The sequence below is a fragment of the Chelonoidis abingdonii genome, chromosome 3 (genome assembly GCF_003597395.2).
Source record: "Chelonoidis abingdonii isolate Lonesome George chromosome 3, CheloAbing_2.0, whole genome shotgun sequence".
NCBI classification, from domain to species: Eukaryota; Metazoa; Chordata; order Testudines; family Testudinidae; genus Chelonoidis; species Chelonoidis abingdonii.
The window spans coordinates 7,877,591-7,901,757 of NC_133771.1; the positions used below are offsets into that span (position 1 = coordinate 7,877,591).

Consider the following 24,167-nt stretch of genomic DNA (forward strand, 5'->3'; position numbering starts at 1 on the left):
TCGGTGCGGGAGCGATCGGGTGCGGAGCCGGGAACATATCCGGATCCGACGAGATCGGCGGGCTCCTTGGTGCCCGGAGATGGTGTTCGCACCATGGCAGGCTTGCCCAGCGACTGAATAACCCGCAACCGGCGGTGCGGGTGTTGGGGCAGCTCAGGCTCTGTAAGAGCGATCAAGTCCCGCGCTTGGAGTAGGTCTCGGCGTAGTCGGGACGCCCATGAGCTCTACCACGCACTGCCGGGGATAGGCGGCACTGGACTCGTGCTCCTGGGAGGCGCGGAATCAACGGTGCCGAGGGGCAGGCGGTGCTGCGCTGCTGGCGGAGCTGGGCGATCCGACCTGGTCTGCGCTCTAACTGCGGCGTGAGACCGAGTGGTACCGCAGGAGCCTTGAGTCTCTTTGCGTCCGGGAGAGGAGCGGTAATGCCAGTGAGGTCTGGGCCGGTGAGGGAGGTGCCGAGGTGTCTTCGCCGGTGCCGGAACAGACGAAGCATTGTTCCGGTGCCGTAGACGGTGCGAGACGGACGGAGGTTAGAGCTGCCTCCATCAAAAGTTGTTTTAGGCGAGTTAGCAGAGTCCCTTTCTTTTCTGGTCGGGCTTGAATGCCTTACAGATACGGCACTTGTGCGATAGATGGCTCTCGCTGAGGGGCACTTTAAACAAGAATCGTGCGGATCTTCCTGTGGGCATCGGGCGACGGCAGGTCGCACAGGTTTGAAGCCGGTGAACCGGGCATCGGCCCCGGTGCGCGAGCAGGGAGAAGGGCGAACCCCCGATCCTCTAAACTATATACACAACTACAACTATACTAACAGTAATTAACAAGAACTAGAGAAAAAACTATGTACACTAAAGCTAAAGAACGAGCAATCGCTAGGTAGGTGAGGTCAGCTATGCCGTGCTCCACTGTTCCAACACTGACACGGGCGGTAAGAAGGAACTGAGGAGCGGTCGGGCCGGCAGGGGTATATATTAGGCGCCATACCGGCGCCACTCCAGGGGGCGACCTGCCGGCCCACCGAGTGTTGCTAGGGTAAAAGTTTCTCCGATGAACATGCACGCGGCGCGCGCACACCTAACTGGAATGGATATGAGCAAGCACTCGAAGAACAATGGCTTGTCTATACCTGTAACAGTTCCAGTTAGATCATTCCCTCATTTACCATCAGAAGCCTGATGCAAAGCCCACTGTAATAAATCTTTCTATTGACTTAAATGGACTGGATCAGGAGTATAAATTATTCCCAGCTCCATAATCAATTACCTGAGATTTTACTAGATAGTGCTACAGCATCTTTATACATTGTGGTGTTAAGATAACAGTTTGGAATTCAGTTGTTGCTGTTTATAGTAATTCCTGGAATAAAGGCACTGTTTTAGCTGTAACATATCCTCACCACTGTCCCCAGGGTGTTTTTACTGCTTCTTTTGTGGGTGAGGGGAGAAAGGCCAGCGAAACTGACAGTCTAGGCTGCAGACAAAGAATTTTTAGCTTAGGGGATAGATCAATCTCTAATCTTAACACTGGAAATATTCCAACTGTATCTCACAATTTTTAGATATCAGAGTAATTAACTTAATCTACACATGGAGCTGACAAATTTTTTAACAGCAGTAAAATAGTTTGGAGGTATCTGACTATCAACAGGCTACCCAGGGAATTAAAGACGCTCCACTAAAATCAGAGGATGCAGTTAACACAGCATAAACACACACACCCGTCTGACAGACTGCTTCATTAATCCACCCTTTGATGGTGGATGTTTTTTCACCAAGAAGTTCATTGGATGTTGTGGAAAAAAGGTTGTGAAACCTTAAAACCTTTGATAGGCAGTAGGAAGGGAGCATACAGAGAAACAGAAGGCACTTCAGAGACGTGCTATGGACCAACGACGACACTTTGAAAAGCAGAGAGACGCAGGATAAATTAGAAAGTATGGCTGGAGCGTCTTGCACTCTGAGAATAGGCTTCGGAACCTGATTTACTAGGATACGTTTTTAAGAACCATGTGTGAGTGTTAGCTGTGGACATTTCCATTATTCTTGATTCAATGCATACCCTGCTTGAAATATAGTTTAGCACCTGGAAAGAATGAACACTAGGGACCAGATCTTACTCCTGTTCAGTGGGAATATTGTGACTATTGGGCCCACAAAGCGTAGCCCTATTGCAAACTCAGATATAAAAAGTATGTAAAAGTTTATAAGATGATACAATAACCAAGAAAAACAGGTCAATTTAGTTACAACACAATGTTGTAACAAGCGCAGGAGAATCAGACGAAGAAGCCGGATTAGTTTGAACCAGTGTTTCTCAAACTTTTCTAGTGGTGACCCCTTTCACACAGCAAGCCTGCACTCCGGTGGATCAAAGCCAGTTCAATATAAAGCGGTTTCATCTATAACACGGTAAGATTTTTTGGCTCCTGAGGACAGCGTTATATCGGGGTAGAGGTGTATATTGGTTCCTTCAATACATGGATTCTATATAAAAGGCTCTTTGAAGGCAGAAGTTGTGCCACATCTATTTAAGTTTTGCTCCCGAGATGCACATCTTGATTCTGCAAGGACCCCAAAGGGCCAGCAGTCAAGCAATCTTACTTGTTTCAGCATCGTGCTCACCCAGGACACTCCTTTGCAAATAGCAGACAACACTGAGCACTTATGATTTCAGCTCCTTGTATATTGATAAGGCATCTTGAAATAGAGGATTAATAGTTTCTTAACTCTAGACAACATGAGTGTCCATTTCGATTAGGAAGGTAGCTTCATCCCCAACAGCAAGGTTTAGTCTCTATGCACTTTGAAATTAGTGGCTTGGTTTGAACAAAGAGCATATTTCTACTCAGAGTTCGATAAGGGCAAACACATGTGTTGATATCAGACCCCTTTCCATGAAGGCAGGTAAAATGGGGGAGTGGATGTTGCGTAGTAACATTTTCATCAGGCTTACAATAATAATGGTAGGGTTAACGGTACATTCTGACATCTTCCTCCCCAAAAACTATTTTCATAAATAATGGAATGAAAGCCAATTGCGTGACCAATGGTCAAAAGGACTATTTCACAGAGCCAAAAGAACTAGTCACAGAAAGAGAATGGGCTCGTGCAGCTCTGGCTTTTAGGAAGCCACCTAATCTTGGCACTGATCACAAATGGTGCCTCCGTATTTGCTTACCTCGGCATGAGGAAAGGGAGGTTCTGGGAGATACACCTTCGTCTGTTTATTATGACACAGCCTTTAAAAGGAGGGGAAAAAACCTGGGTTAGAGACATGCAGAAAAACATACTGCAGTATCTGCTGCCATCTACTGTTAAGATTCTCTGGACAGTCATCCCACTTCCATGACCTGCAGCACAAAGCCTCCCACTTTAACAGGGGGACTGGAAACAACAAAAGAAAGAGAAGATGCCTGGGTGGGTGGGTATTATGATCTAAAGAAGGTGTACGTCAGTACAGAGCTGAAATTGTTTTAGAAGCATTTGATAATAAATAGAGTCCTCTTGCCTGTGAAAATGGATATGTTACTCAGCATTCACTGACATCTTACATACAGTAGGACCTCACCGATTCTCATTCAATATCCTGCAAACCCCAATAACCCTCACAAAAAACCCTATTCAAAGGTTTCAACTGTCTTAAAGATTTCACCCTTCCATTTGCTGTAAACTAGTTCCCCTGTATACATTTCATTGTTGTGGTTATAAGGCTAGCAAACTGCTTCTCTCATCCCTCCTTGATGTTCACTGGCATCGGCTATTTTGCGTCAAGCATTCCTTTCACAAATTAGATATTATAGCTATTGACGGACTTCAGCAAGATCATTTGATTCATTCCGACTTGGGAGGTAGAATAAAAGAGCAGATCTGGCAGTGGTCTAGGACGGTGATGAAGCAATTGTATAATATAGTAACATTACCTTGGTGACTTGTCCTAGGAAATCTAGCAAATGAATCCCACTAGCATGATACATCCTTAATTTTTATTATATAGCAACAAAACTAGGTCTAAATAACTGTGAGAAAAATCCCCACTTCACCAAAAAATTAAGCAGTTTGGGGCTTGTCCAGATGGACGTAATGTGCACTAGCCAGCCACACACTGTAGAGTGTTTTGGCCTAGGTCAAAGTGTGGACAAAGCCCTTGATCTAGCACACTATCATAGGATTGTCAGACAGGAATTCCTCAGTTCTAACCCCAGATCCATCTGTGGTTTTAGAGAAGTCACAACCTCTGCCTCGGTTTTCTGTGAACAAGGTAAATATTTTACCTTGTAAGAATGTCTGAGAATTAGTAGTGTCTCTACTGACTTTTGAAGATAAATTACTGTACAAGTAGGATTAAAGTATGTTTTAAACTGGTCTCAAATAATAAATATTCTAGAATTTCAGTAACCTATTAAGTGTCTGAATTCTGCAAACTAGATGTAATTGACAAAATACGATTTCCACTTGCATGCTATGCTTTGTGCTGCCACACCACTGTACTTGTTAAAAAAAAAAAAAAAAAGTACTAACCAGTCTTGAAATTTTATAACACCTTGATTCAAACTATGTATAAAGGAATCACTTAAAGTACAGCCACCAGTCAAATAAAATACAGCAGCTGTTTAACTGCAGTACTATTCAATGGGTATAATTTAGAATACCTACACTGAAATTTGGTTAGAGGCCAAAACCTAGATTTCCCTACTCTTGCTTAAAGTAGCATGGCCTCTTAATCCATCAGATCTTTCCTTCTCCGAACACTTCCAGAAGAATTTACTCATCTCAGTTTTTCCCAGTGCACCTTGTTTTTCTGTCTTCCAGATCAAAAGATCTGAGGCACGGATTAGTTTATTTGTGTCGTACAGGATCTTCTAATTGCTAAAATACATGATCATCACAAGTGGTCAGGCCCGCAGTTCTATGGCTCATCTGAGTTAGGAATATAAAAAAAACCTCACCAGCTTATGTAGTTGGACTGTATATGCTCCTTAGAGCATTGAGTGAGACTAGGGTGACCAAACAGCAAGTGTGAAAAATCGAGACGGGGGTGGGGGGTAATAGGCACCTATACAAGAAAAAGACCCAAAAATCGGGACATCTGGTCACCCTAAGTGAGACTCACAACGGGCAAGAAAAATGCAACTGAAAGTCACTCTGAGCAAGTGCATTGTTTACTTACTGGCTCTAAGTGCCAGTGCCAAACACACCTGTGGTTTTTAAACAGATTCAGCACACATTCTATTGGACCTAATGCCACTCTAATTACAGAACATCCATGCACATCTATTCCTGTAACTGAAAAGGCATGTACATAATTCCTATGTCGTGTGTATCCTGAATGTTCCAAGCAGACAGACTCTGCAGCTATCAGTGCTCACTCTGCACACCTTTACTGTAATGTGTACGTTGGACTCCAGTCTGACAGAGTAGCCCACTAACACCTACCACTCGGCAAAGATCTGGGAGAACTCCAGGGAGCTGTTGGCAACAGGGGAGATGAAGTAAAAGGGGACATTGGAGAGTCCTGCAGAGTCGATGTATTGATACAGACACTCCAGCAGGTCATATATCACTCCAGATGGATAACATGGAACCAGGACATTTCCTCCATTCCGGACAGTCATAGCTTGAGGGAGAAAGAGAAGGGAGAATTAACAGGTTTCAAAAAGTATTTTTCATCCCAATAAGCTCCACAGGGCACAGGGAAGCAGCTATCTAGATAACTGGTGCACAACATGTTGCTTAACAGAGTGAGTGATGTGTGTAGAGAGATTTCTGACCCCTCAAGACTTCACAGCCTTAAGTGAGACAAAATCAGAACCTCCTCCTCCAAAAGCACAGCTCTGAGCAAAAGGAGCTTCTGTTAGCCGTGGGACCTAGGATACACACTTGAGCCTGTCTGACACTCCATCCAGTAGAGGGCAGTGCTGCGCCAGTACACAAGAGCAGAAATTTTGACTGAGGAAACTGACCAAAGACACTCCTGACATAAAAAACACTATAAATCTACTCCTGTCCATGCAGAACAGCTGTTCTTTGGTCTCATCTGAAAGATCCCAGATCTTGTAAATTGTTTTGTACTCAATTTTGCTATTTCAGATAAATGGCTGAGGATTTTAATTTGGGGTTAGAAAGTCTAGTTCTTTCAAACCTGACCCAGCCACCCCAAACATGAAGGGATTTTCTTTTCTAAAGTTACAAATGTGTCTAAATTCCTTCAACACAACAGAAGCAGCTGCAAAAGGTGTCAGCTGTATAAGTCATGGGCAGACAGAGAACAAGTGGAAACTAAAAATACTTTTCCTGTGCAATCTGAGTATAAAGCGACAAAGAGTCCTGTGGCACCTTATAGACTAACAGAAGTATTGGAGCATAAGCTTTCATGGGTGAATAACCACTTCATCAGATGATCTGAGTATGGCGCTGTAAGGAAGCCCAGCAGAAACATTTTATTTATCTGGCTGCATGCAGCTACACAACTGCTGTAGCAGCTTATGAAAAAGCATTTCTCCGTTGTCAGTCTCAATGAGAAATCGTTGCCGAACTGGGATTTCTTCTGTGACCATGGTGCAAAACCCATCTACTGTCGTTAATTGAAATGCAGCAGCAGTAATATTATGCATCAAATCATTAAGCAAAAACCTGTGAAAGAGCTGGAAATGCATATATTAAATCTTGCTATAATTATGTCCGTGACTTCAATTTGTTCACAAACTCAGATGGGCAAAGTTCTAGCAATTTAGGGGTATTTAGGTGCCTAAAGAATCATAAAGGAGTTTTTGAAAATGCCTCTACGTGCCTAGGTGCCCAGCGTCAAACAGGAGATGCGTTTACTACATACTGTTTTCGACAATGGGTCAGAGAGGCCTTTCCCAGTATTTATCAGAGCTGCATTACATATCAGTGAAGGTCAAGAAGAGGACTGGGGTTACTGTCCTCTCCTGGGTCATATGCAAAGTCTAATACTTTGATAACAATGAATAAAAATAATCGTCCTTTGTTTTTAAAACCAGCCAGAGGATTTAATCTTACATTTCCCCCAGCTGGCTTTGAAAATCTTAACTCCCTGTACCTCCCCCATGCCCATTTTCCAGATGAGGAATTTATACTTGTCTGCCTCACAGGAGCGTTGTGAGACTTAAAAGTTAGAAAGTGCTTTGACCTCCTGTGGGATGATGCTGTAAAAATGCAATCTCAACCTAAGGAACTGGGTGACTAAAGGCAAGAAGTGCTGGAGCCAAGAACTCCTCACACCTAGTCTTGACAACAGGATTGGATGACACTGCCTTCCATTCTTCCCAATTTAAACAGGAAGGACAATGGCACCCTCAGCTTGAGGAGGGATTTAAACCAGGGACAGGATTATGCCAGGATTTGGCAGAAACTTTCGAAGAAGTTTAACAGGCTCTGTAAAAAGGTGTGGCTAATGCCCCTGTGGGCTGGCATGGCACTGTCAGTGTGTCCTGCCTTTGCATCCCCTGACTGGGGTGGCAACAGGTTTGCTTTAACAGAACAGGGTAAGGAGAATCTGCCTCCCCCCCACCATTAACCAAATAGCACATCCCATTTTAATAAGGTTCTAAGTCAGGAGGAATTACAATAACCTGTTCCGAAAGTCCTCACATCAGGACCCTGGTGCAGAGCTCCCAATACCACAAAACCAAGTCTCTTGTCCGGTTGGACTGGTCGTCTGGAGTCGGAGGCCATGTCTACACTACAGAATTGTGTTGACCTAACTTATGCGTCCACACTTGGCTCCTTGTGTCAGCAGTGCATGTTGTCAGGAGGAGCATTTGTATTGTCAGTGTGGGGCACTGTGAGGCCAGTAAAAAGTCGATGTAAGCAACACGGTGTCTACGCTGACACTGTGTTGACCTAATTACATCGACTGTGAGTCGACACGGCTCACTGAGGTGGTGTTACTAAATCGGTGCAGAGACACTCTGACGTCAGTGGGAGCCAAATTTAAGTAAAGATCCTTCCATACCGCTAGGCCGATACAAGGCAGGTTATGTCAACCTTACTCTGTGGTGTAGCCAGGCCTGAGACCCAAACCGCATCCCACTGCAGCCTGGGTGGCTTCTACTCCCCTCTCTTGCTCGCCTTCCTGTTCAAAGAGCCCAGTGCTAGGGCAGGCAGGGCCTCCTGGATTACACCCCAGGCTATTTCAGCCATAGGCTCCAGTCTGTCCCTTAAAGGGGTAGTATGCTCCTTCACAGTCTCAGAGTTTACAGGCTATGGCAAGAATCTCTTCCAGTTACAACATCTGCTCAGATCTAGTCTGCTCTCATTCCTTCCTCAGACAAGTTGAGGTACAGCACAATTTTAACGATCCCTTCTTTTAAGTACAGTTCATATGCATAGCTCTATCTTATTCACGGCTCAGTGTTTTAAGTCTTACTTTTATTCCTAGAAAATATCTTATGGTTGTAAGCTACATGTCTGGCTGACGTGACAGTTGAAAGTGGGGCTGATGGGAAATTCGCTGCCTCACTTGGATTTCTACTTTTCCTTTTGTAGAAGTTTCTCCTCATTTTGGTTAATTGTGCCTAACTGCTTTCATTGAGTTGTATCTCTCTGAATATTACATTGCTCATGAGATGTAGAGGGCATGACAGATAATTAAACACGTGAGCTGCAGACTTGCAGTGTTTTGCATAAACATTGTTGGTTCTGTCTATCCAGATCAGGGGTAGGCAACCTATGGCAAGCGTGGTGAAGGCGGCATGCAACCTGATTTTCAGTGGCACTCACACTGCCCGGGTCCTGGCCACCGGTCCGGGGGGCTCTGCATTTTAATTTAATTTAAAATGAAGCTTCTTAAACATTTTAAAAACCTTATTTACTTTACATACAACAATAACTCAGTTATATATTACAGAAAGAGATCTTTTAAAAACATTAAAATGTATGACTGGCATGCAAAACCTTAAATCGGAGTGAATAAATGAAGACTCGGCACAGCACTTCTGAAAGGTTGCCAACCCCTGATCCAGATGTTGGTTCAACAGGTATCACTTGTTTGCAAAGTGTCAGTTACTTGCCTATATAGTACCTAGCACAACTCAATCCTAATCCATGACTGGGGTTCTTAAGTGCTACCATAAATGAAATATTAAGGATGAACCCTATAAAACAGGGGCATCCAGACCACCTGAAAGTCTTCACAAATGCATTGTTCTGTATACACTACAGCTAGACAGGAAACATTTTTCTCATCCTACCACAAATTTGAGATTTAAAAAAGTTTCCCATTTCACACTGGGAGGAAACCAAGAATTTGAGGCATTTTTTGCAAAAACAGCAAGACATCCCCACCCCAGAACAGCCAAAATCCCAGGAATGAGAGTCCTCTCCTGGGATGTGAGAGACCCAGGTTCAAGTTCCTATTCCAAATCTGGCAGACCAGGGACTTGACCTTGGGACACCCACATAGCTACCGGTTATTCTAGGGTGAGGCTCTTTGAAATTCCATCCTGCACCCAAAAAACCTTCCTGAAAGTGTCATCAACCCAGATAAGTTCCCATGAAAAATTTCAGTTTGTGACAAACTGGCATTTTCCTACGAAAAACTTCAGTCAAAAAACTGTGCCAGAGTGCTGTCTTTGAGTTGCATCTCTTTGAATATTACATTATGAGATGTAGAGGGCATGACAGATAATTAAACATGTTAGCTGGAGACCCTGCAGTGGTTTGCATAAACATTGTTGGTTCTTTCTATCCAGATGTTGGTTAAACACATCATTTGTTTGCACGGTGTCAGTTACATGCCTACAGAACTGGACCCTAATCCATGACTCTCCGTAACACACAAATCTGCTCTCAGATACACCAGGGTGACTTCTACAGATGTCAATAAGAGGATGTGTGTATCAGAAAGCAGAGTTTTGAGCCCAATTTATCATGACGATGTACTGAAAATTTAATATATTATTATAATTTTGGCATTTCAAATTTAATCTTGTTCAGTAACTCCACAATAAATTGGTTGAATTTACAACTCAAAACAAGATACTTGAATTTCCAACAGCTGCTGGTGCAAGGTCAAGTTGGCATCTGAATAAAAACACACCCAGAGAGAGTCTGAAAATTTTGCTGATGATGCCGAAGGCAATGCAAATACAAATCCATCTTTCATAGCTGCAATGAATCGGTGCAGCAGCGTGGACCACTGTAAAAAGTGGTTCGTCAGTAAACCACTGGAAGATAAGCTCAGGGTGGGGAATCATGCATGTGACCCTAATAATGGGGGTTGGGTGTCTAAGCCACAGAGTGCTGTGATGCAAATGAAAACTGAGCTGAAGGTGAAGCTTTTGCAGTTACACTCCTGATCTCAGCTACATGTTAATAGTCACAAACATGCTGTTATTTTAGGATATTGGAAAAGGAATAAAATGTGTGTCTGCTTTATTGCATAACAAAATGCAAGCAATTCACAGATTTTAATGCTCAGTGACCATTATGATCATCTAATTTGACCCCGTGTAACACAAGCCATAGAATTTCATCCAGCAATTCCCATAGCAAGGCCAATGTCCTATGGTTGAATGGAAGCATATATATCTTTTAGAAAGACATCTGATCTTGATGTAAAAACGTCAAGTGGTGGAGAATCCAGCAAATCCCTTGGTCAACAATTTGCCCTCTAACTAGAATTATATCCCCACACTGGGATTTAAAGAGAATCTTTAAAAGTGGGAGGGAACATCTATCTAGTGATTTTGCGCTTTAATTTATGTATGGATGAGAATTTACTGTCTACTGCTTTTGTCAGAAGGAGTTGGCAAGCAGGAGCCAAGATTCCTGGGTTCTGTCCCCAACTCTGCCACAGGCTTCCTTTGTGACCTTGGGCAAGTCACCTAACATATGTGCCTCACGTTTCCCCAACTGTAAAATGGGGCTAATAATACTTGTTTACCTAACTATGGTGCCATGAGGCTTGGTTTATTTAGGTTTCTAGCCCTTTGAGTTCCTCACTATACAAGAGCGAAGTTGTGATTTTTGTTACAACCCTGACCACCTTCAAAATATATATAGTTTACAATAAAGGTGTTTGCTAGAAGAACAGGCAGAAGCAGCAGAACATCTGTGAGGAGAAACCATGAGGACAGAGGAGTAATCACAGGAAGGGATGGGGTAGGAGGGAGAAGAGAGGGAAAAAAAAGTCAGAGGTCACATTTCAAACAGGCTGGGAAATGCTGCAACTCACACTCTGATGTTACAGCTTGCAATTAGCAGCTTTTGCAGCTGTGAAAGCTTGTGATTAGGTTTTATATTTCTGTGGCCTATAAATATATATAAAATAAAAAATAAAGAAGATTGTGCTGCTTGCTTCTGATATATTTGTAAGCCAGGTGTAAGAAAAGAAACAGAAAGGCACAAAAATGCTGTGCAAGGATTTTACACTGTGTGAGACACAGGAAGGAAACAGCAATATTTCAGCTGGGGTGTCTATTCAAAACCTAGGCAACACGTAGTCAGTTGGCAGCAAGGCTGCATACTTAGCAAACCAAGAGCAGCAGATAATTAAATCTCATTAAACCTGCTTCCAAAACATCTCAGGTACAACCCGTGTCTCTTAAGGTACTTTATTAATGACATCAGGAGCACATCATAAAATCTAAACAGCTAGTTTTATGCCAGAAGAAATAGTCAGGCAACTTACCCAGTTCCGGGAATCACCAAATTATTTCCCACCAAAAGCAATGAATAAGATGATAAAATAAGCAAAGTGCTTCTTACAATAGTGACCTACCCAGGCTACTGCAGAACTCCCCCACCATGCCGTCTGGGTTAGCAGTGGGAATCTGGGTAAGCCCCGTCAGAATGAGAACATCGCTGTTTTTAAGAGAAGCCTGGTCCATGGCCTGAAAAAGAATGAAGTGAAGTAAATTCAGTAACAGCCACAGCACAGGTTTTCCCTGTTTTACAGTAAGAGGTGGATTGGTAATAAAGTAACAACACAGCACCGCAGAGATTATGGAACAAGTTAATTTCCGACCATCCTGCATCTGTGGAGATGCAACAAAAGCTAGCCAGCAGCTTAGAATCATAGGTTAGGGCTGGAAGGGACCTCAGCAGGTCATCTAGTCCACTCCCCTGTTCAAAGCAGGACCAACCCCAACTAAATCATCCCAGCCAGGGCTTTGCCAAGCCAGGCCTTAAAAACCTCTATGGATGGAGATTCCACCACCTCCCTAGGTAACCCATTCCAGTGCTTCACCACCCGCCTAGTGAAATAGTGTTTCCTAATGTCCAACCTAGACCTCCCCCACTGTAACTTGAGACCATTGCTCCTTGTTTTGTCATCTGCCACCACTGAGAACAGCCGAGCTCCATCCTCTTTGGAACCCCCCTTCAGGTAGTTGAAGGCTGCTATCCAATTCCCCCTCACTCTTGTATAGCCATGTCTGTATCTTCCAAGAAAAGTCAGATTATTGAGTTGGCACTAGACTCCTCTGAAAGTAGCATCCTCAACAGATGAATCATCTTGCGGCCTTAGAAGCTGACAGCATGGCTGAAAAGTTAACAGTAGAAATTTCTGAAGATGTAGTGCAGAAAGAGTATTACCCCTGGGCTCCACAGACTGCACTGGCCTCCAGCTAGGTTTCAAGTGTAATTCAAGGTGTTAGCTTGATCTATGAAAACATGTATTGCTTGGGTCTTGGGAACCTCCCTCTCTCCTGGGATCCTTGAGATAGAAGCTGCAGATTTCTTACACGAGGGAGCTGGAGTCAGGGTATTCTCAGTAGAGGGTCCTTAAATATACAGTCAGCTCCACTGCCCCAGTGGCAGAGCTAGAGTTAGCCAATTTCAAGACACACTTTTAGTCTCATTTACTTGTGCAGGCCTTTGTAGAGGTGATGGGTGAGGGCAGGGGGCTGTAGAACGGGACAATTCTCATAGATTTTTGTGATCCATTAGTATTTTTATTAATGCACCTAGAAAGCTGTGACTGGTGCATTTCAAAAAATTAAATGTCAATCAAAAAAAATTACATTTAACCCCCAAAGTTACATACAGTTGACAAAATAAAATGAAATGATGAAGAGTTTCACAAACTTAACTACAGCATCTGCGGAGCAACACTACAGTCAAACCAATGAAGAAAACTACCCTCTACATCGCCACTCCTTTCAACATTAAACCCCCTCCCATGAGTCAATCAAAATAGTGTTACAGGATCTCTATTCTTAATTCAAGTGCCTTTGCAGCTTGTGCTCGAGGCTACCGGGCTTAAAATAAAAGATGGCTTCAATGTAATGGGTGTCTTCAAAGTGGTGTGCAGCCCTGATTCATTGTGTGCACAGTATTGCATTGATCCTGTACAACCACAAAGTATAAATCAAACTGGATCCACTATGCATGGGTAAAGCAGGCAGGTGTCTGATCCTACTGGCTGCAATGGCGGGCGACATCTTGTCCATACATAAGCCACGCTACGTCCAGCTCCTAACGGACACAGGCTTACACCACAGAAAATCACCACCACAATCGGCCCCTTTGCTGGCTCACCACAGGTGCCAAAGAAGAAATGGGCCATGAAAATGGAGAGGAAACTTCCACCTGTAGAGGCAATCCCTCTAGGTCAGGGTTGAGACACATTGGCAGGGCAGCGTAAGGACAGCTTGCATTGTGCTGTGCTTAGAAGACTTCATTCTCTAGGGCTAATAATCTGACATTTCAGCAGAATTAAATTAAATTAGGAGGGCAATAAACTCTCTTCCCCCAACACCCCCACATTAATTATACAGAGTCTAAAATCAGAGATTATATGTAATGGGTGCTAGTGTGGAATACTATCCGCAACACACAAATTGAAATCCGCAACACACAAATTGAAATGGTAAACTTCTGAAATGCATCCGACGAAGCGGGTATTCACTCACGAAAGCTCACGCTCCAATACGTCTGTTAGTCTATAAGGTGCCACAGGACTCTTTGCTGCTTCTGACTGAGAGAAATTCACTTCTCCCTCCAGGGCTGATCAACTGGACACTGCAGCCACGGAATAGTTGGGCTAGAGAAAGGAACTCTGGCCCCAGCCTGGGGGACTACACTGCAATCCCCTCACAGCTACCATTGAAACTTTTAGCATGGAGTAGCAGCTGCAGCCCCTGTGCACCCCTTGTCTGGTGTTTTAGGGCCATGGATTCTCACATGTGGATCCCTGCCTTCTCCCCTGGCCTATCCCCAGCACAGATTTTTGCATCAGCCTATGCAATGCTGATGCAGAGACTCCTTCTGAGAAACTAAAGGACCCTGGCACAATTCCCATGCTCCCGGTGTAGCATGGAGGCAGTGCAAAGATCTTCCTTCACACCAGCCCTTGATCTCACCGACGAATTTTGTCCATTGTCTTCAATGGAAGTTGAGGGCGCTCAGCACCTCACAGGGCCAGGCTCATAGAAGACCATCTCTGAGTCCATGAATATGCGTCGTATGCCTGTGACAAATATAATGCACATACACAGAAGCACCAATAATGCGGTAAAATAAATATTGAGTCTGCCAGTGATAATGTACACAATGATTATGGTATATTAGGTACCCATAATTTCAGCTTCTACTGCACTGAGAGGGCTTGCATTGATTCTTCAGGTTAATGTAAACAATAGGTCTTTAAAAGGCTTTTAGCGACACTCCTATTCACACTGTCACCTCAAGGTCTCCACTTTGGCGCCAGTAGGCAATTCCATATGTTTCTAGTGCCAATAGGCATCTAGGCAATGTCTTCAATGGGAACACTCTGTCAGAACATAAGAGTGAAGAGCAAAAGCCATAGTGTGTGTCCGGCGCAGATTTCATCAAATAAATCCTTTTAAACTCTGCAGCTCTATTTGGAGCAGTCAGGAATGGAATCTAGCTGACCACCCGACTTACATTTCCCATGAAAGTGCTTTAAGTACCTCATAAGACCTCCCACTCGATCTGGCCTACTAGCACTACATACAAAAGGAACCAGTCAGAAAGCTACAGTGACCTGAGAAGGATACGCTTCTGAGAGAGGCAGAGGCAAATGTACAGGGCAAAATGGATCAAGGATAACTCTTGAAAGACTGATTACATGCACAGAAGACACTTGTAATACTCTCCAGCAGCCTGCAAGAAAACCACTGTATATCCACAAAATGTTCAGTTAACATGGCTAGACAACAGATTAACTTGCATTACTGTACTATATTTCAACCTGATTTGCTCATTGCAGTTTCCCTTCATCAGTGCCCTTATGTTCTGTAAGGAAGTCAAGTGTGCTATACTCCGCCCAATACTAAGGAAGATCACGGCGTAACAGGGTGAAGGAAAAACAGCTATATTTTATCCATGAAAGGAGATACATCCAGGAACACAAACACTATTAACTCAATGGAACAGTGGACCAGAATGGAGATCATTGGCTGCTGCTGTGTCAATAACATTGTAAATCAGGTAAATATTAAAGGGCAATATAAAAAACTAAGACAAAGACTCCTGATGGACGGTTAAGGTTGCACAGCTGAAAGGAATTAAGAATTGAAAGGGTTACTAATCCTACAGCAATGTTAATCTGGGCATGTTACACATCCCGTATATTTGAGGTACAGTTACAGCAAGAAAGACTGAAAAAGAAAATAATACGTCTTCCTTGCTAAATAAACACCACAAATACATAGGACATGCAGCATGGCTCTTAACATTGTTTTCTTGATTTGTTTTAAAATCAGTGGTTCCCAAGCTGGGGTTCCCAAAATGTTTCATGGGGTTCTCAGGAAAAAATTCCCTAATGGTGAACAGAGCTGTCCCCAGGGACCCCAAGCGGCACTGGACCAGCAGCCTGGAGCCTCTGGACTTCCAAGAGCTAAGCAGATCAAAGCAAGCTTATCTATAACGCTGAGGAGATTTAAACTTCAAGATTCCTTATAAGAAATGGAAAAGGAGGTGGATTTTTTTTGCTGTTTTTAATATTAAATAGGCAGCTAGTGTTGTTTTTAAATTATTACGAAGAACAAGTTTAAGCTTTGTTATAATGTGCACTGTTTGCCTGGACTGCTCAAGACCTGAATGCTTGTGTAGGAGGAACTCTTTTGGAGCTGGCTTCTTAAATTCCTTCATACTGTTTCACATCTGATACTCCTTGATGAAACATAGGAGCCTTGTCTTATAATAGGCTTATTCAAAGTGATACAAGCTACGGAAGTGAGATCTTGGAAGAGAGTTGCCATTTTCATAATGTAATAAAAATACTGTAACGATAATTAATAATTAATAATAGTGTGTAATAAGTATGTCATAAAACCAAATATTATATTTCAAGATCACTGCTTTTATTAATTATACTCAGGTAAAGGAGAAAATCCCTGGAAATATTCATTTTTAGGAGGGGGTTCGGGAGACTTGACATTTTAGTGAAAGGGGTTCACAGGTTGTTAAATTTCAGGAACCACTGTTTTAAATCTTAGCTGAATAAGCTTAAACATTGATGTGAGAGGTGTGTGTTTAAGAGAAAACATAAAAAGTGTAGGACAAGGGAGTCAGAAATTGGCTTTGGTCTCACTTCCTATCCAGTGAAATGACACAAGTGAATTCTGCAGACTAATTCCAAAGCCAGGGGAGCATCCTGCTCACACTCCCTTTCCACTTTATCTCTGGGCAATCTCACCCACAAATAAATTCAACTATCACCTCTATGCAGGTGATTCACAGATCTATCTCGCTAGTCCAGTCTCTTCCGTCCAAACTAAAATCTCGGCAACATCTCCGCATGTGGGGATAACTGTCAGTTTAAGCTCATCTTCTCTTCTGCCCTCCTGCTACCTCCTTTCTCAACCACTGCATACAGCACCCATCATCCCATCTGTCACTCAAGCCCACAACCTGGACTTCCTCTTCAGCGAAGACTTCCCTCTAGTTCCTCACACCGAGGCTATGTCTAAGTCTTTGCCATTTCTAACGTACAGCCTTTCCTCTTCATCCACACAACGAAGACTCTCATCTCATGACTCCAGTATGACAATATCCTTTTTTCTGGCCTTGAAAGATACAATCTTGCCCCATTCATATCAATTCAGAATGCTGCTGCAAAAAATCTATTTCCTACTCTATCACTTTTGACCAGTGCAACCCTCTATTTGCACTCTCCTTCTCTACCACATCAAATATAAGTTAGTTTTCTTCACTTTCAGGGCCCTTCATGGCCTTCCCACACCCTACCTATCATCTCTCATTCATTATCAAGATATCAACTCCTGCCTTCAGTCAGTCAGTAAAGCCAGCCTTCTTTGCCCACTTGTTCTATTTTCAAAACAGGCACCTTCACGCTTTCTCACATGCTGCCACCTCCTTCCCAAAGACACACTCAGAATTCAAGAGCAGTTGAAGGGATTTTGCCCAAAGTTTCCAACAAAAAGAGAACATACCTTCGGATAGAAATGAAGCATGGAAAGTTATAGCTTAATAGATGGTGTTTGTAGCAGCACTGTGCCCCCTGACACTACTGGGTGTTAGTTCAGTACTAACTGAGGCCTGGTCTACACTACGCGTTTAAATCGATTTAAAGAGCGTTAAATCGATTTAATGCTGTACCCGTCCACACTACAACGCCCTTTATATCGCTATAAAGGGCTCTTTAAATCAATTTCTGTACTCCACCCCGACGAGAGGAGTAGCGCTAAATTATTAACATATCGGATTAACGGTTAGTGTGGACGGAAATCGACGTTATTGCCTCCGCATCGGGTGGTATCCCACAGTGCACCACTGACCGCTCTGGACAGCAACTCTGAACTCGGATGCAGCGGGCAGCGTAAACAGGAAAAGGCCCCTGCGAACTTTTTTGATTACATTTCCTGCATTGCCCAGCGTGGGAGCTCTGATCAGCACGCGGTTGGCGATGCAGCTTCTCAAATCCAAAAGAGCTCCAGCATGGACCGTACGGGAGATACTAGATCTGATCGCTGTATGGGGAGACAAATCTGTTGTATCAGAGCTCCGTTTACAGAACACGAAATGCCAAAGCGTTTGAAAAAAATCTCCAGGATGACACAGCGCTGCGTGACAAGCGTAACGGGAAGCCAGAGACTCAAATGGACGACTCATGATGGATGGAGGGGTACTGAGGACTCCAGCTATCCCACAGTCCACAGCAGTCTCTGAAAGTATTTGCATTCTTGGCTGAGCTCCCCCCCAAAAAATGTCTGTAGGTTCAAAACACCAGTGTCTGGCGTGGTTCAGGAATAGCTCCTCAGTTTCCTTCCCCCCCACCACCACTGAAAAAAAGGGAAAGAAATCATTTCTTGACTACTTTCAATGTCACCCTATGTTGTACTGATGCTGCTGGTAGACGCGATGCTACAGCAGTGAAGAGCAGTATCCGCTCCTCCTCCGGCCTCCCCTCCCCGGTGGTAGATGGTTGGCAATATGACTTTGATATCCGTCGTTCGCCATCAGCCTGTGAGTGCTCATGGCTGATAATTGCTCAGGTGAGGCTTGGCTGGGGGCGCCTGGTTAAAAATGGAATTGACTCCCAGTTACTCCAGTAGATAGGTTACAGAACGGCTGGTAACCGTCTTCATCATAGCAACTGGGGGCTGAGCTTCATCAGCCCCCTCCTTTCCTGTGTAAAGAAAAGATTCTGACTGCTGCCTGGACTGTCATAGCCCCGGGAGGCTGCCTCCCCGGGCTCTCTTTATTTTTCCTAAACAAGTCTCTATTCCTGCATTCTTTATAACTTCATGACACAAATGAGGGGGGGACACTGCCACGGTAGCCAGGAAGGTTGGGGAGGAGGGGAAGCAACGGTGGGGTTGTTGCAGGGGCACCCCTGTGAATACTGACATGGAGCAGCTGTGCTCTGATACACTGGTCCTCTAATACACTTGCCCTCTTATTCTAGGCAGGACTGACTCTATTTTTAGAAACCATAAGGAGGGATTGACTCAGTCCCAAGCTGAGTCAATCCCAATTTTGCTTTTTGCGTTGCGCCCCCGGCCGATTTCAGCCAGGGGCACTCATGATAGCAGCGGACAGTACAGAGAGGAGAGATAACCGTCATCTCATTGCCAGTTTTCTCCGGCAGTAGACGGTACAGAACGACGAAGAGCTACCCACAATGCAACGCTTCAGAAATCGACGTTAGCCTCGGACCATGGACGCACAACGCCGAATTACTGTGCCTAGTGTGGCCGCATGAAATCGAATTTATAATATCAGTTTTATAAAACCGATTTTAGCTAATTCGATATTATCCCGTAGTGTAGACGTGGCCTGAGAAAGAAGATAGGTTTCAGAGTGGTAGCCACGTGGAAAATACAGTAGGAAGATACATATATACACAGAGAACATGAAAAAATGGGTGTTGCCAGACTAACTATAACGAGACTAATCAAATAAAGTGGCCTATTCTCAGCAGGATTATCAGCACCTTAATTGATTAGTCCTGTTATAGTTAGTCTGGCAACACCCATTTTTTCATGTTCTCTGTTATATATATAATCTTTCTACTGTATTTTCCACTGCATGCATCCGATGAAGTGAGTCTTAGCCCACGAAAGCTTATGCCCCAAAAAATCTGTTAGTCTCTAAGGTGCCACAAGTACTCCTCGTTGTTTTTAAGAAAGAAGAGCAACACCTACTGAATTACCCAAACTACTTCCAATAGCACCAAGATTTTCCCATGGAGGTCTTCAGCATGTCAAGAATCAACCCTGCCTCACTTTGAAAACAAGAAAGATCATAACCCAAGACAGTCTGGAGAAAAAGGATGGGGATTTAGAGACTCCAATATGTTATCTGTTGTAAATACAGCTGCATTATAAAGGGACCATGAAAATTACCTGTCAAGCTTTTGCATGCACAATACTCAACAGCAGAGATTATAGAGGATACTCTCCTTGGGACAAGGTTACTTACTGATAATGAACCTAACCTTTTTTAATTATTTTATTAAAACCTCCTGCTAATACTTCTCTTTTAACTATTGTAAGTGACAACTTAGTACTGTGAACTCCCAGCCATTCTTTCCACTAAAAATTTATGCATTCTGAGAGAATTAATTTACTGGAAATTACATGCACAGCACTATAAAGACTTTACCCTTAGCAGAGCAGGGGGGAAGGGCTGGCACCCAGTTAGCCATCATTCCTTCAAAGCAAGGACCTTTCAGAAGTGGTACAGAAGCAGCCTGTGAACTGTCTTTAGAGACCATGCAGTTTTTTTAAGCAATGCTGTATTGCTTTAAAGAGGAAAGTTCTAGAGTTAACATGGTCCTTTAAATTAGAGCAGCAGACTTTTACTTCTGGAGATTGGGTTAAAATTTGATCACTGGTAACGAAGAGTTTAGTCATCTCACCTTACTACCTAGAGGATGCTCATCCGCTTAACAGAGTGGCAGTCTTTGCTTAATGCTAACCAGGACGTCTGGCTGATCACAAATGTAGGGCATTAGTACAGCTTAGATGGGGAAACTTTTACAAGGTGCCTGCTGCCATCAGACCCGACCCCAGTGAAGTGAGGGCCCCTGTTTATTGAGCCTCAAATTCACTTCCCCACCTCCGGAAATGGAATCGTTCTACCAAATTTCAACAGAGTGTTTGTACCTGCGGGTGTGTTGTGAGCAGTGAGGACCCTGAAACATAGGACACCTTTTCATAATGTGATTGTATAATCCAGTTGGAGCTTCCAAGTGCATAGCCAGAACTGAGAGGAGTAACCTGCACAGCACCAAACAGCTCCTGGAAAAAAACAGGTTGCGAGAAATAAACTGAAGAGAACAAACACAGAGACAAATTGTAGCACTGATGAGATCTTATTATAAATAATTCTTAACAACATTGCAGTTAGCAATTAGATGATTAGAGGCATTTTTTTAAAAAAAATCTCTTAATAATTTAGAATTTTACTTTCTTTAGTGCCCAGGTGAAACAATTTCTCCCCCTCCTGCACTAGTGCAAGACTTCTGTTTGGATGGGGAAGATAGCAGGAGAAGGTTTCACATTTAAAGACAAACTCACTCCTCCTCTCCCCGCACAAGACTATTTCTACTGAAACTATTATCCATAGATGGTTTTGGAACAGCCTCTCCTTCTACAAAGACGCAAAAATAGCCTAAATTCTGAGGGCAGGTCTACACTATGGGGTTAAGTCGACCTAATTACACTACTCCAGCTACTTGAATAATGTAGCTGGAGTCAACGTAGCTTAGGTCAACTTATTGCGGTGTCTACACCATGCTGGATCTGTCAACTTACCTTATCCTTCTTGTTCTAGTGGAGAACTGGAGTTGATGGGAAAATGATCTGCGGTTGATTTAGCAGTCTTCACTAGACCCACTAAATCAATCCCCAGTAAGTGTAGACATACCCTGAGTGTAAACTGCTTAGCAGTGCTCTTTCATCTAGTTGTTCCCTTTCCTCTTGTTCTACAAAGCTTATGTTTTTTGTCTGTATGCAGTGATGCGTTTCTGGGAAAATAGGCAGTTATGACCACCATGATTTACCTTGTGGCTACAAAGCTAAGAGGATGAATCTTGCAGTATATGTATTTTTAAGCATCCAAACACATACTAGATGCCTCACAAAACAGGTAAAGACATGGTCCCTCTCCCAAACAGTTTACAATCCAGGGCCTCAGATTCACAGGCACATAAAATGAATAAAGTAAATGACTGATTCAACATTTGTGATGTAGGAGTCAAAATAATGGTGAATTACTATTAATGTTTACTGATTAAAATCTAAGCCCTCCTTAGGGGAGAGGGATAGCTCAGTGGTTTGAGCATTGGCCTGCTAAACCCAGGGTAGTGAGTGCAATCCTTGCGGGGGCCACTTAGGGATCTGGGGCAAAATCAGTACTTGGTCCTGCTAGTGAAGGCAGGGGGCTGGACTCGATGACCCTTTGGGGTCCTTTCCAGTTCTATGAGATAGGTATATCTCAATTCATCTTCATCTAGTTGCTATACAAAGCTCCTGGCCAATGGGAGCTGCGGGGGCTGTGCCTACAGACAGGAGCAATGCACAGAGACCCCCTCGCCCCCCCCATCCCAAGTAGGGACGTGCTGGCTACTTGCGGGAGTGGAATGGGGCCAGGGCAGGCAGGGAACCTGTATTAGCCCCACTGTGCCACTGGACTTTTAGTGGCTGGAGACTGTGATCAACTGGGAGAGGCTCCACGACCGACTAGTCGAGCACAATCTACTAGTTGGTGAACACTGCCTTATCCTAAAGGTAGGCTATTGAATTGTTGGGTTTAATTCATTCTAGGATGTGCACTTGCTTATGGCACAGAAAACCCCAGCAAAGGGCCCCAAAGGAGAAGTGTGCAGAGAGGTTGGGTTGCACCAGTGCAAAGTGTTCACAAACTCCAGTTAACTGGGGGATGGGAGGAGGTGGAAAAGTGGAGGCAGAGACATTCAGCAGATCCCCAGAAGTGAGATGTACTGGGAGGGGACATGGGGGAGGGGAGGGGACATGGCCAGGGAACCTGGAAGACACCTCCACATCCCACTGGGCCAGCTTTAATTTTATGTATCTCAGCTTTATGTTCAAACTAGCCTCCCCTGAGAAATCCAGATAGCTGGCTTTGTCTCTGCCAAAGGGGAATCTTCTTCACAAGGCAGGTGGGGTTGTGATGTGGGGCACTGAATGGAATCCTGTCCCACCCTCCAGGCTAGCTTGACTAGCCCCCACACAGCATCCAGAATGGGTGCCGAGCATAGGGAAATGAGGGCTCTCGAAGATTCCTACAAAGACAAAAGAGAAGGGGGAAAAGATTGCTTTTGTTTGCCTGACATTAGCTGTATCGATACTCACAATTTTCTGAGAATATCCCACCAGCTGGATCTTGCTGAGTGCAGCGTTCACTTCGAGCATGGTGTAACACCTCCTCCACGTAGACACCTCCACTGCATCTTTCAGAGGGGCAGGCAGCAGCCTGTAAAGATCAAATGGGATCTGGGCATTCTCAGGATTTCCTGCTGGGTCCTAGACTTCTATTTCTATTGGTCTTTGTAGTGTTTTAGCTCCTAGAACTCATGCCATGTTGTTTCGCACTCTGGGGACTGGCCAGTTCCAAGGATGAGGGAAAGGTTGAGCTGGGAGGTTTTCCTGGCCAGGGGCGACTCTAACTTTTTTGCCCCCCCAAGCACGGCAGGCAGGCTGCCTTTGGCAGCTTGCCTGCGGGAGGTCCCCGGTCCCGCGGATTCAGTGGCTTGCCTGCGGGAGGTCTGCTGGTCCCATGGATTCAGTGTACCCGCTGCTGAATTGCCACCGAATCTGCAGGACCGGCGGACCTCCCGCAGGCAAGCCGCCAAAGGCTGCCTGACTGCCGCCCTCGCAGCGACCGGCAGGGGCCAGGCGCCCCCCGTGGCTTGCCACCCCAGGCCCGCGCTTGGAGTGCTGGTGCCTGGAGCCGCCGCTGTTCTTGGCTAATGAGAAGCTGGGACAGGCCACTGCCACCTCACCCCAGAAAACACTTCCTCCAGCTTTCTCTGCTGATGGTCCCCAATGGGAGCTGCGGGGGACAATCAAGGAAGAATAGGAGGAAAGGCGGGTTGCAGCATCATTTTTACCATGGATTAGAAATAGTAGCAGATTTGAACTGCAGATAGGCTGTGTTTATAGCAAAAGGCACTGCTAGAATTTGGGTTTGAGGGACAGTAGGTATTTTGGATTTGCCTGCAACACACCCACCTCTGAAGCTATGAATCTGAACACAGACAGGTGTGGAGTATGGTCTTGTGAGTAAAGCACAGGACCCAGAATCTGGGGACCCTATGCCTATTCCCAGCTCTGCTGCGAACTTTGGGACTCAGAGGCCTTAGGTCACATGCTTCCCCATTAGCAAGATGGAAACAATACTTTTAGCCAGAGGGAATTTGCAAGGATAAATTCATTGATGTTGCAAAGCACTTTGACATCCATGGATGGAACTATTGAGTTTTCACACCCCAGAAAACTTCATCCATTCTATTTATCATACATTGCATATTTTATATATATTTGCAAGTTAGTTGGCCAGCATTGTCGGGGAAAACGTGAACTGTAGTGTCACAGCCTGTAAGAGGGGTGGCTAACTTCAGGGAAATAAATCTTCTTTAGCAATATGAACCAAGGCAGAGGCTGCCAAAACACGGAAGAAGAATAGGTTTTTTGGTATATTAAACTAATGCTAAATCAAAGGCTAATTAAAGCCAGTTTCCCACGATTT

At 44.2% G+C, this 24,167-nt stretch overlaps 1 protein-coding gene across 2 annotated transcripts in view; it reads right to left on the minus strand.

Annotated features, from left to right (window-relative positions):
• INTS9 (integrator complex subunit 9) overlaps positions 1-24,167 on the minus strand; it is a 91,588-nt gene that overhangs the window by 33,862 nt on the left and 33,559 nt on the right. For both annotated transcript variants that reach the window (XM_075063586.1, XM_075063587.1), the window contains 5 exons: positions 22,772-22,892; positions 20,561-20,695; positions 11,743-11,854; positions 5,433-5,613; positions 3,178-3,238 (listed from right to left, as the gene is read on the minus strand). In XM_075063586.1, the coding sequence (XP_074919687.1) occupies positions 3,178-3,238; positions 5,433-5,613; positions 11,743-11,854; positions 20,561-20,695; positions 22,772-22,892 (610 nt within the window). The remainder of the gene's footprint in view (positions 1-3,177; positions 3,239-5,432; positions 5,614-11,742; positions 11,855-20,560; positions 20,696-22,771; positions 22,893-24,167) is intronic.